Source organism: Parasteatoda tepidariorum, chromosome X2 (genome assembly GCF_043381705.1).
Source record: "Parasteatoda tepidariorum isolate YZ-2023 chromosome X2, CAS_Ptep_4.0, whole genome shotgun sequence".
NCBI lineage: Eukaryota > Metazoa > Arthropoda > Arachnida > Araneae > Theridiidae > Parasteatoda > Parasteatoda tepidariorum.
In genome coordinates this window covers 46,962,694-46,982,312 of record NC_092215.1, presented here as the reverse complement: position 1 = coordinate 46,982,312, position 19,619 = coordinate 46,962,694, and the positions used below count along the sequence as shown (strand labels likewise).

Here is a 19,619-nt window from a genome sequence, read left to right as displayed (position 1 = left end):
AATACTTATTACAAATCAGCATAAGTAAAATAAAGTGTTGAGCTCAGAACATTTTTGTATATTCCAGCACACATTATATATTGCTGGCATTTTAATTTTATTCAATATCCCCTCTTTTTTTTTACACATTAAATGGTGTATTAACTCAGAAAATAATATTTTTTGTTTTTGAATCTACAGGAACATAGTACTTTGAGTTAAAAAAAAAAAAACTATATTTATTCTGTATAGTTTTGCATTTAAGAGTCTGCAAACAGGGCTTCAACAATTTTAAAATCAATATTGAATATCTCTGTATAATATAGAGCAAATTTAAATATTTGACTTAAGATATTGGTTTAAAAAATATGGTCCATGAATTTGTAACTGGCACTGTTTGTACAAATAACTCAGAAATTTCTCTACATATAAATGTAAATAAATTATTACACTTTAAAGCATAATTAAATTTTAAAATATATTGATCTATAATTGTCTGGATTTATTTTCTCTTGCCTTGTAAAAAATATATTTAACTATACTTCTCCAAGGGGTTTTGAGTCACTCTGCATTTGCCTTTTGCTGCACTCTGTGCAAAAACAACTTGAAATAATACATGAAAACATTTTTTTCCATAAAGACAACAGGCTAAATTCTAATAATTTCTCAGAAAATCCATCTTAATTTTGTTAAAAATTAATGTTGTACCAAAACATTAAAAAATGAAAAATAAATTTTTATAAATTGTTTAAATAAATTAGGAAACAAAATATTTTGTTCAGTATATGTATAATGCAATGTTTTCATTTAGTAAAGAACGTTTTAAAGTTTTAGTAGAAGATTTAAGACAAAGTGTACCAAACAACAAATTAAAAAAATCAAATCAAATTTATAACAAATCTTATACAAGTGTAAATTTTATTTTTCCTGTCAAACAAAATCTCAAAATATTCATTTGTATGCCAAATGGATATTTTGCTTACTAACAAATATTAAAGGAATATCTGTAATAAAAAGAAAACAAGAATCATTTTTTAAAAAAAGGGGGAAATATCTTCAGATTTTTAAAGAAAATCAGATTGTTTTCAGTAGGGTAGCAATTCTTAGAAAGTTGATGCAAATTTAAAATGTTCACAGAGTGAAGGAAAGATATAAATTTTTACATAATTCAAATTTCAAGTAATTTTACAAAAAATACTAAAAAAAATTTTGTAGATGAAGTATCTTGTGCCCCCATATTAAAACTTCTAAAGCGGTTTAACGCAAAAGAAACGAGAACGAATGGGAACACTAATGTAGTTAACGCACAGCTGTTTCTGTTCTGATAGCTCACCATTTCCAGGTGACGTCAAAGTGAGCTTCTCAACAGATATTCTTGGGCTAAATACGGAATTCGTTCAAACAAAACAGTTCCTCATTATTTTTATAACTATCAATAAATGGACAACCAGACTTTGGAGAACTTCCTGAATTTATGTTTCTCAGCCAAGATTGTCTTCCATTTTGGTGGAATAAAATTGCCCCTCGGGTGTCGGAACGAAAATTAGTTTAGAACTGCTTTTGAGACTTCGGCCCATGGACTACAATGAGGTCAAAAAGGAGAAAAATTATCAAGGATTCTAAAAATATATAATTAAGAGAATCATTGCAGAATACACTGTACACACCACATTAGTTTTCAGCAACAAGAATTAAAAAAAATTGTTTACACAAAGAAACTTGAAAAAAATGTTTATATAATAAAATATACTACCTGACAAAAGGAGGGAATCCACACAAAAGGATGTAAGTAATGACACCAGCAGCCCAAATATCAACTTTTAAACCATAGCTGGAATAAAATAAATTAAAAGAAGTAAGTAAAATAATTCAGAAATACAGTAACAATAAACAAAAAAGAGAATCGAAATTTCTTTATTACTAAGGGATTGTTGCTAGCCAACACCTAAATTTTTGTTTCACAATATTAGTTTGCTTTGAAAACAAAATCCAATACAATTCATTGCATATAATTTCTGTTTCCTAAGCTCAATGTAACATTTTATGTATCCCTAATTGATTTGTATTAGATTTACCTTAGGTAGGCAAAAAAACTATTTTTATTATATAGGGAAGAGACAATTGTTTTATTCCTTCAATGCAACATTTTTCTAAATTGAATAGAAATTTTGAGGAAATTTTTTTTTTTAAATATTTTAAAATAAAAAAATGCTTCACTTTCAAAATGTAACTTTCTTATTTATCAATTATAGGGTAACTTAAGAACTGATAGAACACAGAAAAACATAAGACTTTTTCCAAATATCAAGTTTCACACATAGAAATTAAAAAAAGATGAACTTTTTTTTGCCATGGATTACTACATAATTTCAAATTCATTCATTCAACATTTCAAATGAGAAGCTTTTTCGATTTTAATGTTTAGTGATCATTTTATTTAGTCATCATCAGGTATTATATGGTATGAATGCAAAGAATGAGTTTCCGTCTTGTAAACTTCTTGTGGGTGGATTCATGTTATTTAACCATTTAAAGAGCCTAGAGTGTGTAGGATCAAGCAAACACTAGTTGTCAACTTCTAAATTTCAGCTCCAAATAAGAATTTTTACAATACTTATGTTTTAAGAATCAAGCTTATTTAAGATACTTTTCATAGAATAGAAAAATTTAATAATTTTATTTAAACATTTTTCTGTAATATTTAAATTGATGTTGACTGAACAATAATTGTTAACATTTTTTACGTTTTTATAGCTACTTCATAGTATTCAGGGGATCTATTTGCACCTAAAACTCTATAAAATGGTGACTAATAAAAAGCACAAATCTATTAAATGAGATTCGAATTCGCAACTTTTTATAGCATACGTCTTTCAGTTAACTATTGAAAGTGAATGCAAGAAACATTTTCCCTTTAAATATATATAATTTGTAACGTAAGTCATGGTGGTAGTTATGATTAAATAATTAAATCTATTAAATAATTAAAAATGAATTAAGTTTCTACCAATTTTTGTATTTTTAGGTACGTGTGGCATCCTTGAGTATGAACTTCCGTCTTCTTATTGTTAATGAATTATTGATGTGTTGTGATTTTCAAAATGCTTTTAAGTGATATTTAATAAATTAAAAAAATTTTAGTAAATTTCATATCTCGTAGGTTATAGCACCAGGAAAAATATTCCTGACAAAACAAAATATACGATGATAGCAGTTACGCTATAATAAAACATTTGGGCTTTCTTTCTTTAAAAAAAAGATGTGTTTTACAAGTGTGACACTAAAGCCAGGCAAACAAATTTTACCGAAAGAAATAGTCTAGCACACAAAAAGGGCATCAGTAGCAGAAAAACGTGTTGGCAGGTAATAAAATGTTATACTAAGGCGAGGAGAAAGCAGTTTCAAAAGATTAACACAGAATATAAAGCTTTGAATCAATTCGATGCAATTTATCGTGCACTACGATACCTACACTTTTATGTAGATAATAAACCCTGGCAAAAGTAACACAAATTCAAAGGTTCAAACATTTTGCAAGTTTTTCCTTATTTCACTGCAGCGACATTTCATTTGTCACAGCTATTAAAGCAAAGTCTATAATTTTAATTCCAATCCATATGATTTGTATTTAATTTGAAAAATATTTATTTCAATTTCAAGATTATTTTCAATAAAAATATTTAATCACAATAGGAAATTTGTCAATTTTTCGTTATATTCTACTTTACTTTATATAACAACTATACCCACTACTAGTAGGTTATGTTTAACAAATCATCCTTTGATTTTGATAATTTGTGAAAAAAAATTAGAAAAAATTTGTGAAAAAAAATAGTTCTGCCTCACTAAGCATAAATTTAAGTCACAATATATGCAATCATTAAAATGTTTCAATTCATTCTTATACTACTCAAAAGAAGTACTTAATTTTGCCTAACACATTTGAGTCATGTTTTTTTTAAATAATATTTTTTAAAAAAAAGGTTTTCAATTTAAAAAAAAAGTTAAAGTTATAGTTCTAAACATCAGAATGCTTTATAAGATGTATAGAATTTGCTTTGGGCATTACTCCTTAATAATTTAATCCTTTCACGCAGACTGTCATGTATACATGCCAGCATGAAACATTCTCAATCAGGGTAAAAAGATAAAACAGGTAGCCAATTTTTTTTTAATTGATCACTACTTACTTCAAATTAAAAATTATATAGTTGCACTTTGAACTAACATCAAATAGATATGTGCTTAAGCTAGCATTGATTAAAGTGGAAGCAAAATATGTCTGTCAAATTAGCCATTACCGTATTTAGGCAACAGATTATTATTTTTTTCCATCCAAATTCTGATTCTGCAAGAATGCATATATGACTCCCTCATCCTGAAGAGGTTAACAAATAACATGAAAAATCTGGCTGTCAAAGGGCACAAACAACTATGTAGGACTGAAGTGTCCACAACGCAGACACATATACTATTGTACTATCTTTCATATCTAAATCAGGCATCAATGGGATATACATTTTACTTACAGCAATAGCACTTAAACACACATTCATTGACTAATGTGTGGTGAACAAACAACAGAAACCCATGAAGTTAAGCAAAACATCACGAAAGATCAAAATGCAAAAATAAAAACATGTTAAGAGCAGGGTTGGGTTTTTGACGTCAAAAAGTGGTTTTTGACATGACAAGGGTATAATACTGGTTTAAACCGTCAAAAACCCGTCAAAAATGTCAAAAACTGAAGTTTGCCAAGAAAATATATAAACTTCAAAACTACCAACAGTTGCCATGCATTATATTGAAATTTAATTATACTATAGGTAATCAGCAGGTTTTAAAATATTTTTTAATTAAAATTAAGGTAAAATAACAGATTTAAAATCTCAGAAATTTATATTCAAATGCATGTGCAGAAAAATTTTGCACAAAAATTGTTTAAATATTTATACTTAAAAAAAATTTTTTTTTTTTTTTTGATACTTAAGAAAATTAAAAGTTTATTACTATGCATTTTTGACATATAAGGAACATATAACTAATATTTATAAGGAACTTACAAGTTATGTTGTATAAATACAAACTTGATACAAGATACAAGTGTATAAAAAATTTTTTTTAATGTTATACCGAATATCTTTATTATCCAGTATGTTAATTTGAATTTAAAAGTAGTTATATTTATGAATAATGATAAATATAATTCATATTGTTTATTATATTTATTTATAATTATTACACTTATCATTTTAAAACAATTTTTATCTCTTAATTTTTTTTTCTCCACTTGTATTAAGAATACAAATAATGCATATCTTGAAAGCAAGAAGTAATTATTCAACAGCTGAATATTTAGATATTCAACAAAACTATATAGTATTCAGCAAAATGAAATTCACAAGTATTTGGATAAACTAAATTTTCAGCATAGTAAATGAATAGGCTGAATATACTGTAAATCGACACTAACTACTCTGTGTATTTAACAGAAAGCACTTAAATTTGTATTGTCTTATGTTAAAAAGATTATTAAGAAGATTTAAAAGAATATTAAAAAGATTTTTCTTTAAAAGATGTCTAATGTACAAAACTGCTAATGTTTATCTTTAAAAATGTCTAATTTTTAGTATAATCTATACTATACACTAAATTTGGTTATAAATAAATTTCTTAATAATATCACTGCAGATTTTCAATAACACATGAAAATGAATACATAATATTACAAAAGATGTGAGCTTTCAAAAGTACAAGATTTTGGTTACTATTCAAAATATAAGTGTTTCTTCAAAATTTTAAATTTATTTTTTCTAGAACATATTTAGAAACACTATCCTTTATAAAAAATATATAAATTTTATGTATTAATAAAATTTCACATATAAATATAGGTTTTTGACATTTTCGACATTTTTGACAGTGAGGTTTTTGACGTGACAGTTTAAACCATGGTTTAAACTGTCAAAAACTGTCACATGTCAAAAACCTGCCAACCCTGGTTAAGAGTCAATACAAGTCAACCAGTTCAGAGATTACCAAATAACCTATCAAATAGAAAACAGGATATCTAAGAGGAAGCTGAACGAGTATCTGAAATGTTAGTGGTTACAGATAATTTTGTATTTAAAAAAAAAATGTATAAAAACTAAAATAATTTAACCCATTAAACATCAATATTATTAGGCTCTTTAACCCATATTGTACAAAAAAAGATTTAGGCCAGAAGTTATCAAGAAATAAAATTTTGACTGGGAAGGCCGAGTACCCAGTACATCTAGGAATATTTTTAATTGAGTTCGACTTTACAACTTATCCGGTGTGAGTATAGGCATTTTATTTTTACATAAAACCAAACAAAAAATAAAACAAACAACACCACAGGTGAAAATTTTAAATAAGTACTGTAAAAATGTGTTAAACTTATATCTTAATTTTATGCTTTTATCAATCATAAATCATGGCATTATCATATCTTAGAAACATTATTATTCAGCAAGGTTCAATCATATTACTACAAAGTTACTATTTAGAAGATAACATGGAGCACCAGATTAAATTACATAAGTTCAATGTATGATATACAATAGAAAATTAACGGGATGCCAGATTTGAAGGCGTTAAAGCTAAAATTTCTTTAAATCAAAACAGTTTGCTGTCTTCTTAATTTTTACTAACCCACTTTCAGCAAGGATTTCAGGAGCAACATAAGTAGGGGTTCCACATACAATATATAGAGGTTCTTTAACTTCAACAGCGAGGCCAAAGTCACCAAGCTTCAATGATCGAGAACCATTTTCACGTTCTACAACCTAAAAAATTTTAACACATTAAATAAATATGAGTACAGTAATAAGTCCCATATCAAACAGGAAACGTTAATTTTCAGGACTCTTTTTAACAATCAAAATAAGCAAATCTTATTTCTTTTATCAAAACAAAGAGGGAAAAAATCTGTTATCTGTTTTGTAATCTGTGTTGTTGCAATCTGTTCTTAAAAATCTTAAAATAAACTTCGATGAGAGATATAAACTATGAATATTAATGAATCTGATAATAAATGTGAAGAAACACCTACTCAGAGTCTTTGTTTTGATTTAAATTATGAACGTTTTCCTTAAAAAAATCTACTCAATTCAGTTCCTTGCTGCTTTTCCCCCCGAGTTCCTGCTTAATGATTTTTAAATTTTTTTTTTTTTTATAAAATAGTATAGGCTCTGGTTTTCAAAAAGAAGCCTGTTTTTGAATATTATTTTTACCAAAATAACTCCATTGCTAATTTGCCACATTAAATGGGGGAAAAAAAGGAAAAAATGTGTCTTCATTCAAGAGAGAGTTCAGCTTATTAAATATTTTATTAGTGACATTTATTTTATCACACTAAATATTTTTTAATTAATTAAATGACATTTGACTAGTAATAAATTGTTATAGTAAAAAAACTGATATCAATTATTAGTTTTTTTTTATTCAATAAGGTATATTTTGATCCTTAAGTTTTTCTTAAAGACCTATTATCAGAAAAATTTATTTTCCTAACTTGATTATTCTAAATATGGAACTTCCAAGTGTATGTAAAATTATATCAAGTGACCATTTTGTCTTTTAGTCTGCTTTTATTGATTTTCCAAAAAAATTGAGTTTTGAATTTTTCCAAATCTCATTCTAGTCATAAAAGTGAAGTAGAAAACTAATTACCTGGAGTCGAGGATACTAATCTCATTCCAGAAAACTGATTTTTCCAGTTTTCAGGATCATTGAAGAATAGCAATTATTATCCATTCACAATATTGCCTTTTTATGACAATTTTTTCAACGTAAAAAAATCTTAAATCATGAAAATTCACAGAAGATTAATAATTTAAGAGTGAAATATTTCCTATTACAGAACCAGATCAAAAATCATTTAGGTTTCACTTTAAAAGTTTAGTAATACACAATAAGAACTGTAGAATTATTTTCAAATATTTGTAATAGATTAAAACGAAGAATTGCACCCGAAATATTTACTGTATTCAACATATAGCTAATTGCAATGTAACCACATATACAATGATTAGATGAGTAAAAAAATATTTTTTATTTAATGCTAAAGATTGATAATTCTTTTAGATGGTAAATAAAATACAAATAGAAAATTAATTCAATTATTTTTAAAAATGTCAACTCATTTTATGGGATTTCAAGAACGAACTTACAAGCAATTAATATATCCGAATATTTAGCAAAATTTCTTTAATACAGTGTAGCGTCCCATATCCGGATGTCACTTTTCCGGAAGGGTGTATTTCCCGGACACTTTTTAACAATCAAAATAAACATCTCTTCATCTTCCCCTCTCTTAAAAAAAAATTAATAAAGAAAGAAATCTTTTGACACAGTTTTTCCTTTTCTAGCTTCTAGTGATTTATGCATTGAACCCATAAATGAACAGAAAGGGGAGAAAAGATCTATCAAGACCTGGAATGCAGGAAAAAGTTTTTTTCAAAAGAGCACAACTGAGTTCCCTCCCCCCTTCTTTCCTATGCAGCTGGCTAGTAAAAGAGGCATTTCCTAGAACCTTTTTATTAGAGTGTTAGGGAAAGAAGAAATACTGTGAAAAAGTTACCCTTTTTCACAGCAAACATTTACCTGGAGGGTCACTTTCAGTCAAGCAAGAAAAAATAAAGAGAACCAATCAGTATGTCACGCCTTTATGTTTGATTGATTGATAGCTAATGTTGGAAGAGAAAATAAGAATTGATCACTTCCCAGTCCTCAACTTGAATGACAAATAAGGAGGAATTGAATTTTTCTCCTTCATCTACCCACCTTAATGAATGAAGGGAATTTCCCCTTCCTGCTTGAATCATTCTAGTTTAAAATGGCAAAGAGAGCAATTAATATTTTCATGACTGTCAAAATTTCTTTCGTTTTCTATATTTTAAGCAATAATTATTTTTTTCTAATATTTTGTTTTAATTGATTAGATATCATTCTAATACTAAAACATTATTGCCCGAAAAATAATGCTTATTTATTTTTTGCTTCTTAGAGTCAGACCGTATTAAGCTTTGTTTACCCTGGGGATCTATTGTATGGAAAAATCTAATATCTAGACTTTCAGAAGTCCCACTGATTCCGGATACGCGACTTTCCACTGTAATTATTCATTAATTTCACCATGAGACTCAACTCTATAATAATGCAGAACAACCACTGGTATAGCAAACTTCTTTTAGTAATGCATACACAGTGACAAATTTTTTTTCTCCCTTCAAACATGTCTTTTTACACTCTAATGTTTGATTTTTTTTTCTTTTTTGGTTCCACACAGCTTAAACAATGTGGACTGGAAAGTAGCATGATTTTCTGCTATATATATATGTTACTGTGAATGACTAAAATGTCGACTTTCACCAATGAAAGTCAACAATCATTATTATTAATAAAATCAAAATTGTGGTTGCATTTTTTTGATAATGAATGTCATACAATTTATTTTATAGTAGTTTTTTAATTGCCTAATTTTTCCAATAGGATTAACAAGAGTACACTCTCTAATTGCTGTTATGTCTTCTAATTAAGGTAATGCAACTTAGTTGATAGTTTTCCCTTTTTTTTTAAATATTATTTTATGGTTGTATCAAAACAGAGCCATAGATTATGACCCCCTTTGGTCTGAAGATCATCTGTAACAATTTAATTCACAACTAATAAAAAGTGCCAATTACTGGTACATTTTTATTCTTGTTTACAAGTTTGAGGTATAAACAACATAAAAATAAAATTTGAAAGTACATGTATTTAAAAAAAAACATTCTTTCAACTACAATATAATTTGAAAAAATAATATTCAATATTTAGAAAGTAGTAAAACTAATCTTACCAACAAATTTTCTGGTTTTATATCTCGATGAACTATATTTAAGGAATGTAAATAATATAAAGCACTACTTAAATCATGAACCATTGAACTTGCATCCTTTTCAGTATATTTTGTTGCAGAAGCAATAGCATCAAATAAATCTCCACCCTAAAGAAAAATAAATTAGTATATTCATAAACATATAAATATAAACCAGTAAGGGAAAAACATTGTTTTTATGTTTTAATGTTGCTTTTACTAATAGAAAATTACATTTTTCCATCTATAGTACAAAAAGTTAGATTTTTTTTCTTTGACTATAAGTTATTCTGTATAATTTTTACACAAAGAATAGCACTGAAAAAAACTATGAGAAATGTTATATCAGTATACCCATTAACAAGGAGAGAACAAAACAAGTAATCACAAGGACTTGTGTTGTTTATGAAAGATAATATGAATATGATCAGGATTGAATGAAGGGGTTTAGTGACACAAGGTCCAAATGAGGACATGCTATGCCAAACAATAGGATAAGTGAATATGACTATGGGGAGCAATAAACCCCTCAAAACTTGCCAATACCATATTCATAAAAACTCAGTAACTTTTTTTTATATGCATAAAAAATATGCTGCTTAAAATTTCACGTCACTTCAATTTTTCCATAAATTATAGGTCAGTTTCCGATCTAGATTCAAACCTCTGTTTTTAATAAGTAAATGCATGGAGAAACTTTAAATTTTTAGAGATCATAATTTCTTCACATAGCTACAACAATAAAAAAGGAAAAGAACTAGTAGATTCATGCCACAAATTTTATGCTAATAATTTTACAATATATATGACATTTTAGATAGCAAATTTTAATGGATTTTTAAAATTCATAAGATACAAAACATATACACTTTCATCTGATCTACACTCTCCATCTAAATTTGATTTTATGTGGCTAAAACCTGTCATTCACAAATTTGACTTCTATCAACTTTGAAGAAAAGGAAATATCTACACAAGTTGTTCCACAACTTAGGGCAATTTCACACTTCAGAAAGGTAAATGAATATTCAAATTAAAATAATAAGAAAAGCAAGTGAATATGGAAATAGAAGACATATATAAAACCGAGTCAAAGTTCAGCCAAGGAAGCAAGATGAACTTTATCAAAGCCAAAGGAATTGATAAAGTTAATCTTTTTTCTTCTTGACTGAACTCTGAATTGGTTTTGTAAGTATCTTCAATTTTGATACTCGTTGGCTTTTTTCTATATTATTTTTTATCTTAATTTCATTATTCATCACTATCATATTCAAAAGGGCATTCAATAGCAGATTTTGAGATACCTTAACTTGAAGACAAAATTCTAATTTTTACTGATTACTTTGAGCAGTGAAAAACAAACATGAAATCAAAAATTTGATTTTAGATTTATTTTCTTCTGAAGTTATAGAAAAGTGTGACTCCTCTTTGCAAACAGTTTCTAGATTTGATGTATGACTGGGGCAAAAAGTTTTCAGGCAGTGTGGTTACAAGTTAGCCTGAGTGAAACTTACGAACTCTTTATCCACAATTGTGGAAAAAACTGATTAGGTTCATAGCTTTTATTTCTTGTAATTCTGCACTCACATTTATTTTTAATTAGATACAAATAAATTCAAGAACCAGAGAAAGACACAAAGAGCGATGGTAAGAGAGGCAGAGTAGGAACAGTTTTTTATTAGTGGATAAAACTGCAGAAGAAATACGTTTCTTCCAACTCAAATGAAAAAAATGAATGGAACTCTTTTTAAAAAAGAAGTATCAAATATTAAAATTTTTAAGCAGTTTATAATTGCATTATAGTATAAAATAATAGTGTCAATTTCCAAGCTATTTAATACATATTTTTGAAATGAGTGAAAATTAAAGAGCAAAAATTAGTGAGAAAAGTAAATGTAATAAATTTATAAATAGGAAATAAAAAAAATTTTTCTCAATGTTATAACACTAAAATGTATAAAACTTAATTTTATAATTAATTCATTAACAGGGTAAGTAGCCAAATTTTTCAACAAAAAATAAGCACCTTTTAAGCACTTTTCACGCACTCAAAAAATATTTTTAAGCTCTTCAAAAAATATCATAATTAGACAGGGTTGGTAAGTTTTTGACAATTGATGTTTTTATTTACAGTGACGAAGACGATAGCGCGTCACAAACGATGAAATTAACAAGACAAGATGCGTAGCCAAATTTTTCAACAAAAATAAGTACCCTTTAAGCACTTTAAAAAAATATCATAATTAGGCAGGGTTGGCAAATTTTTGACACTTGGAAGGTTTTAACCATCATGTCAAGAAAAACCTTCTAACGCAGTTTTTGAAAATTGTCAAAAACCCAAAATTTTGGCCTAAGAATATTTATTAGCTATTATAAATATGAAGTAATTTTAAATTAACATATATGTAAAATTACAAATGTTCCACCAATTATGTTCTTGAATTATTTTAACATTAAACTCTTTTTATTTTGAAAATTACTGTTAAAAACCCAAATTTTGTTGTAGAAAATTTTAAATAATTATAAATAAAAATGTGTCAAATTGCAATTAATTCAATTCCTTACTCTATTCTATTCCTTAGTTCGTGGCGATAATCAACATGGAAAAGAAAAATATCTCATTTTGGAAGAGGAAAAATTAAGCGCTCTTTAAAAGCACCAAATGAAAAAAGTACCTTTAAGGGCTTTTAAAAAACGAAATTCGTAAAAAGTACCATTAAGCACTTTTTAAAAATGCTACGCACCCTGCACTTTCTATCACTAATAGAGAATAAATATTGACAATGTTAAGTTGGTCCCCGTAATCAGCAAAATTTTTAGAGATTTTTCGATTCTATTACAGAGGGCAGAAAATGAAGTCTGAAATTGAGAATCTCTTGCAAAATTTAGCAGGGTTTCACATGAGAGTCAAAAATCCTTACCACTGAATCCAGTTCAGTATACGCAAGTGCAGACCCACAAGTATTTCAGCAAACGTGTAAAACAAATGGTGCTTTCATACACTGCAGACCGGCAGTATGCCGAAATAGATTGGGGTTGAATTAATTGTGAAAACGTTGAATAGGAAAATGTCTTTTTGTATAATTTGTGACAAAAATCAACATGATAAAGAAAAATATCACATTTCGGAAAAGGGAAAATTAAGCACTTTTAAAAACATTCATGGAAAAAAGCATCTTTAAGGGCTTTTAAAAAACGAAAATAATCACCTTTAAGCACTTTTTAAAAATGCTATGCACCCTGATTAATACCTAATTTTAAAAGAACTGTTACAGTATCATAATCAAGTTTCAAAAATACAATTAAATTAACAAATTAATAAATAATCTTTATCACAGCTACAAATAACATTGTAATTATATAAAATACAAATAACATATTACTAATTTTCATAATCAGTGCATAGTCAATATGTTAAAAGTAATTATAAACAGATATTTTTAATATAGACATAATTTTTATATAATCATAAAATTATTCATATAATTTATGTAATAGAATTTTTAATTAAAAATTGGAATTGAATTTGAGCAAAAACTGAATTTTTATTCACAAATTATTGAATTTTCCTTTATAATTTAATAAAAAACTACATACAATTTTTAAAATAATTTGATAAATGCTTTCAAGTTTTTTTAAAATACTCTGAATTGAAAATTATAAAAAAAATAACCTCTCAAAGTAAATTTTTAAATACAGAGTAGGAAATTATTATTGAAAAATAAATGATCATGTGATAATAATAAAGATGTTTTACATTTGGTTAGTTATAAATAAAGTGTAGCTGTGAGGAGAGCTCCTCCAGACTAAAATCCTGTAGCTGTCTGCTGCTATGGCAACAAGCGAGAGCACATCTCTAATGGTGGTGAAATGGAGGAAAGAAGGTGTTGATTGGTTTACTCATGCCGACCTATGCCAAGATTAAGACAAAGCTGTTCACCCCTATTCAAAGTAACTTTTCTTGGTAACCATAGTACCCACGACATGAGACAGATATCTGGAGGAGTTCTCCTGAAAGATGCACTATACACATAATTTAGATATGAATATATATATTTAAGAAATTTAGACTAACTTAAATTATTCACTTTTATTTGCTTAAATTAAAATTATTATAATAATATTTATCCCTAAATAATCGTTTTGCTTATTTTTAGCTTCTTCCATAAGATCTAATCCATAATGAAAATTACCAGCTGTAAATCCAAGGCAAAGAACAGGAAAGCTACCTCCCATATTGGGTTGTAGTGTCAGAAAAGAAAGAAGGTAGATAATAAATTCAATAAAAATCCAATTTAATATAAAAGCAATAAAAAGCAAAATATATGGAATAGCCAAATTAAAAGCTTCAATGACCCTTAAATTAATTTTTCAAGAAAGTATACATTATAATGGATTATTATTGACTGAAGAAAATGAATTAATTGATTTTTAAGTACAAAACACTTGATTTTTTTATTTTATTTAAATGAAAAGCACACACAAGTAAGTTTTTCTTACCTTCACAAGTTCCATCACCAAATAAAGATCATTCTCAAAATCAAATTCTTCAATTAATTGTACTATATTCTCATGTTTTACACGTCTCAGTATTGCAACTTCACTCTCAATTAAATGTTCCTAACATTAAAAAATGAATAAATAAAAGATAAAGTAAATGTGTTACAGTGAAACTTGTAAGTTAAAAACTAGCAGAAAAAATTAGTTATAATTTTAATTTTTATAACTTTTGAATTGCAAATTCTTAAATGTTCGCCACTTATTCATTATAAATATTTTAAAATTATATTTCGATATGAAATTAAAAAGCATATTAATATTTATTATTACTTTAGAAAGCTTCGCTGTTTAAAAAATACTTTTTTCGGTTAATTTTATTCTGGTTTCTCATTTTTTAAACAAAATTTAATATTTTTTGTTATTACAATTTCAACCAAATTTCTTTTTATAACCATTTTGTATATGACTACCTAAAAACCATAAACTAAAAGCTGCTTTTACAATAAGAACACATTTTAAAATAAATGTGCTGTTTAAAAAATACTTTTTTCAGTTAATTTTATTCTGGTTTCTCATTTTTTAAACAAAATTTAATATTTTTTGTTATTACAATTTCAACCAAATTTCTTTTTATAACCATTTTGTATATGACTACCTAAAAACCATAAACTAAAAGCTGCTTTTACAATTAGAACACATTTTAAAATAAATGTGCTGTTTAAAAAATACTTTTTTCGGTTAATTTTATTCTGGTTTCTCGTTTTTTAAACAAAATTTAATATTTTTTGTTATTACAATTTCAACTAAATTTCTTTTTATAACCATTTTGCCTATGACTACCTAAAAACCATAAACTAAAAGCTGCTTTTACAATAAGAACACATTTTAAAATAAAATGGTTTGATCAGAATTACAGGATGAAAATATTAGTCATTCTGAATTAATACTAGTATTATTCAACAAAAAGCTTAACTGAATAGTCCTAAATTTTTCTAAGCTGAGAGAAACTTTTTCATACTTTCCAATAACTGTTTTCATTGACTAAAAGAAAGGATATTCAAGAAGCTAATTTAAAAATGGAATTGTCAGGTTTTGGTCTTATAATCAGGTCAGTTAATTAAAAAAAAATAGTTTTTTATGCAAATAATCCTATTTGCTATAAGGTGGTGTTTTGTACCTTTAGTACCAACTCATCACTTCTTAATATTGATTATTATTTTTAAGTTGCTGAGCTTTTGTTCTGTTTCATAATAGCTAGAATGTCACAGCTTAAATGTGTTGTTAAGTTCAAGTAAGAATGTTTTATTTTATGACTTGAGGGAAAAACAGCATGGATAGGTGAATATTTTTATAAAGAAAGACTATCATTGGAATTAGGTTTCATCACAGCAGAAAATAGAGAAGTGTTTTCTTTCCGTTAAACAAAATTTGACAGAATACTTCCACAGTCGAACTCGTTTATAACGAGAACTCAGATTTGCGGAGGGAAACGAGAATATTTGGTTGGATCAATGTTAAGTCTATGGAACAGAATTCGCTTTTAACGAGCAAGACCGGGTTTTAGCGAGCAATATTTTTCTGTCTTGCTATCTTTTTTTTCATCTTTCTAGTCTTTCTGTCTTATCTTTTTTTAAAAATGATAAGAAATGCGCGCAGAATATAAAAAAAACGCGAACTGAAACTTAATTGCCCTTATCTTTTCCTTTATTTTTCTTTCCGTTTATTGTTTCTTTCCTTTAAGACTGTAGCGCAACTAGAAATTTTTTGCTGGTTGGGGGGGGGAGGGTAGTTGTCATTAAATTAAGAAAAGTATTTATTTAAATTAATTAATGTAATTAAAGTAAGTAAGTATTAATTAAATTTTAAGTAAACTCAATCATTTGACCTCCCAAGCCCCCCCCCCTCTTCTGGTTGCACACCTGCCTTAAGGACCCGTTTATTACGAGCACTCGGACTTATCAAATACAATGTTAAGGTCCCTTTGTGCTCGTTATAAACGAGTTCGACTGTATTTGGATTCAGATATTCAATACTAAAACTAGGTTTTGCATTAAAAGCATTTTATCCTTTCAGTAAAATTTAATACAACACAGAAAATTCATTGAAAGTGATTTTTTTCTTGATTAAGTAACTAGTTAGGCTTTCAACTTAACGATAATATTTAATAATCTCTCAATGGAAATTTAATTAGTTTCCGTGCTTAACATACAAAATAGATAAGTGAACAAGTAACAACAAAGGTTTTTATTTCCTCTTGTCACTGACCTTCCAAATAGCTCATGCTAACATGACACTAATAGTGAACATTCAGCTACTATTTATTTGTGGGTTTTTAAAAAGATCTGAAAAAACTAATTACTCTGTTCACAAGATAAAATTACCAATATTACGTCTTTTCAAACATAAAACACTGTAGCCTTCATTTTTGGTGCTCAGAATCTATCTAGTTTATTTAAGAATTATAAATGCAATTACATTGACTTTGTTTCCATAGCTTTATGCAAAATTCAGGTCTCAATTCCAGTAGCAATGGAATTCAAGAACTTGCCTGCTATTAAATTATTTTTGAATAAAAGTTCCATTTATCACATTTCCATAAACTTGAGTTGAGTCGAGTTTGAGATTAAGTTAATTTTAAAAAGGTGTACTTTTATTTCCTTTTGCATTCAGAAAGTATATTATGCTATGAACCTCTCATTTGAATGTTTTGTCAACTTTATTGTGTGTCCAAGTCAAGCAAATAAATCATGGGAAAAAATTTAAAAGCTCAATAATATATAGTCAGAATATTAAAAATGCTCATCAGAAAAAAATTGTTTACTTTTAAAAGAAGGCTCTTTAATTTCTGTAGATAATGTTTAAAAAAAACCATACAATTCATGATATCACTGTTATCTGAATCAAATAAGCAAAGTGCCAAATACAATAAAAACCTCATTTGATAGGTTTATATGTGGTGCTTGGCTGGCGAATGGCTAGTGCGTTTGGCTTGACCAAGTGTCATAAGAAACAACATCCGTAATAAATAAAAAATATTTTAAACAATAGGAAAACGAGAACAAACAAACCTACCTTGCCTTTGCATTTATTTTTGTCTATGACCTTCAGCGCATATTCAGAACTATTTAATCTGAAAATTAATAGTTGAAAGTTAAAGCAGATGTATGTATTTAAGATAAAATGTTTTAATTGTAACAGTTTAAAAACAGCAAAAGAAAGAAATTTTACAAAAATTTAAATTCTTATTTATTACATTGTGAGCAGAATTTAGTTTTATATATATATCATTATATTTAAAAAATTCAAGAATTTCTTCTTTAATCTTTTTTAAATTTTAAACAAAAATACTATTATAAAATCATTTACTTATAATTAAAACAAAATTTTTTTTAAAAAATGGATAATTCTTACGTATTAAAGCAAGCATAAACTACTGCGAAATTCCCATCTCCAATAACTCTACCAATGTCGTACTTTTGCATAATAGGAAGAGGTATGTGGGACAAAAAGCTATGACCATTTTGATTTTCATATTTGTTTTGACTCTGCAGAAAAAGAATTTAAAACGAATCATAAATAAAATAAAGAAAGCCTAATTAATAATACTGATGTACTGATTCTAAATAATCACTGACACTTTATACAAACTACATTAATATACTTTACAACACACACATATATATAGATACACAAAAGCATCTTCGTGAGAGTGGTCCAAAAAAGTAGAAATTGTTCAGCTTTCACATCCAAGTTGATTAAACTTGTCTATTTACCTAAAAAATCATGATCAAATACAGCTCATGTTTTCAACTACCTTTCAGAGTTTCCGTAAAAGAGAAAGAAACCATTTTTCTTTCTAGTTTTTTCATTGCAAAGGCACTTTGCAAGTTTTTTCTTATGGAGAATTGTTTAAAGAAAAGAAAAAAAATTGTAGATTAACCGGAAATTCAAGTTAAATAAAAAAAAAACTCGAAACAAATTAAGAAAATTATCATAAAATGTCATTTTTCTTATACAACATTTAAACTCTGACCATAATCTTGACTGTGAAACTGTAATAACTACAAATAACTCGTAAAGATTGGTCCCCATTGCATAAAGAAAAAGAGGATCATCAACATTGATAGTAAGGATTGGGATGAAAACCATCAGTTAGGGGAAGAAAAAGATGTGAAAAATACGTTGGTGTATGTTATAAATCGAGAATTTTCCATACACCTACAAACTAGGGCTGCGGATCATGAGCTATAATAGATAATTTGTCCAAAATTATGGCACTCGTAAATCAGCCAACATTTAAAGATGAATTTCATAATACTATATAATAATCAGAAGCTGAACAATCATCATAAAGAGAAAAAGCAAATTATTTAATTAAAATTATATATATACATACCGGACACTTTGATGGAAAGATTTGTGAAGTAGAAAAAGATCCCCTGCTGCTGTTTGAAGGAGAAACTGAAAGGTAACATCACAAAATTTTTATCATTAAAACAAAAGATTCACAAATAAAAGTTCTTTGATTAAACCTTAGAGTTATTAAACTTTAGTTGTATTAAAGTTATATAATACCACTAGGGTTACATACTTATTGAAATATTTTTAATCAATAAATTTAATTTGATTTTGTATACAATATTTGTTTTTGGTAATAAAGTATGCTGATTTATAAGTTAATAAAAGAAAAATTAAAGTATTTTATAAGAAAATATTTGATCTAATAAAATAAATTCAGTTAAATCACTTGCTAAAATAAAGATTTTAATTACAAAATCTGCTGCAACTTACTAGATTCTGTTGCATTTTTTATTTTTCATAAGAAAACTTTTACTGGGTAAAAGTTTCATATAGTAATGATTTGTGCTTATTAGCAATCAATTTAAACTTCTACTATTCTTTTATATTTCTTAATGGAAACACAATCATTTGAGAATATTTGTTGCTAATTTTAAATTATGCTGAAACTGTCAAATGTTATTAACTCATTAAATTCCTTTTCATATGAGTAACAGAAATACTATTTAGTATTCAATGATAATGGTTTTATCTTTACCTTAGTGAAGTGTTATTTTAAATTAACAAATCAGCATTATATATGCGTGTATAGATAAGAAGATTGTGTCTCATTAATTTTTGAAAAAATTCCCAGATAGGGAATTTAATTACTCCATTTTTTTAAATACATGAAAATATTTACCCTGACCTGCCCCAATTCAGGGCATACGGGTAAATGTTTATTAAAACCTAGGTT

The 19,619-nt window shown here is 27.0% G+C and overlaps 1 protein-coding gene across 4 annotated transcripts in view; it reads right to left on the bottom strand.

Moving 5' to 3' along the window:
- Positions 1 to 19,619, bottom strand: part of LOC107457568 (serine/threonine-protein kinase DCLK1) — a 66,170-nt gene that overhangs the window by 29,652 nt on the left and 16,899 nt on the right. For all 4 annotated transcript variants that reach the window (XR_006225519.2, XR_006225520.2, XM_043045551.2 and 1 more), the window contains exons 6-12: positions 18,762 to 18,826; positions 17,777 to 17,910; positions 17,438 to 17,495; positions 14,366 to 14,485; positions 9,848 to 9,994; positions 6,658 to 6,791; positions 1,733 to 1,810 (exon numbers count right to left, since the gene is read on the bottom strand). Coding sequence is in view for 2 of the 4 variants with exons in the window: in XM_043045551.2 (XP_042901485.1) it covers positions 1,733 to 1,810; positions 6,658 to 6,791; positions 9,848 to 9,994; positions 14,366 to 14,485; positions 17,438 to 17,495; positions 17,777 to 17,910; positions 18,762 to 18,826 (736 nt within the window). In the remaining 2 variants the exon portion in view is untranslated. The remainder of the gene's footprint in view (positions 1 to 1,732; positions 1,811 to 6,657; positions 6,792 to 9,847; positions 9,995 to 14,365; positions 14,486 to 17,437; positions 17,496 to 17,776; positions 17,911 to 18,761; positions 18,827 to 19,619) is intronic.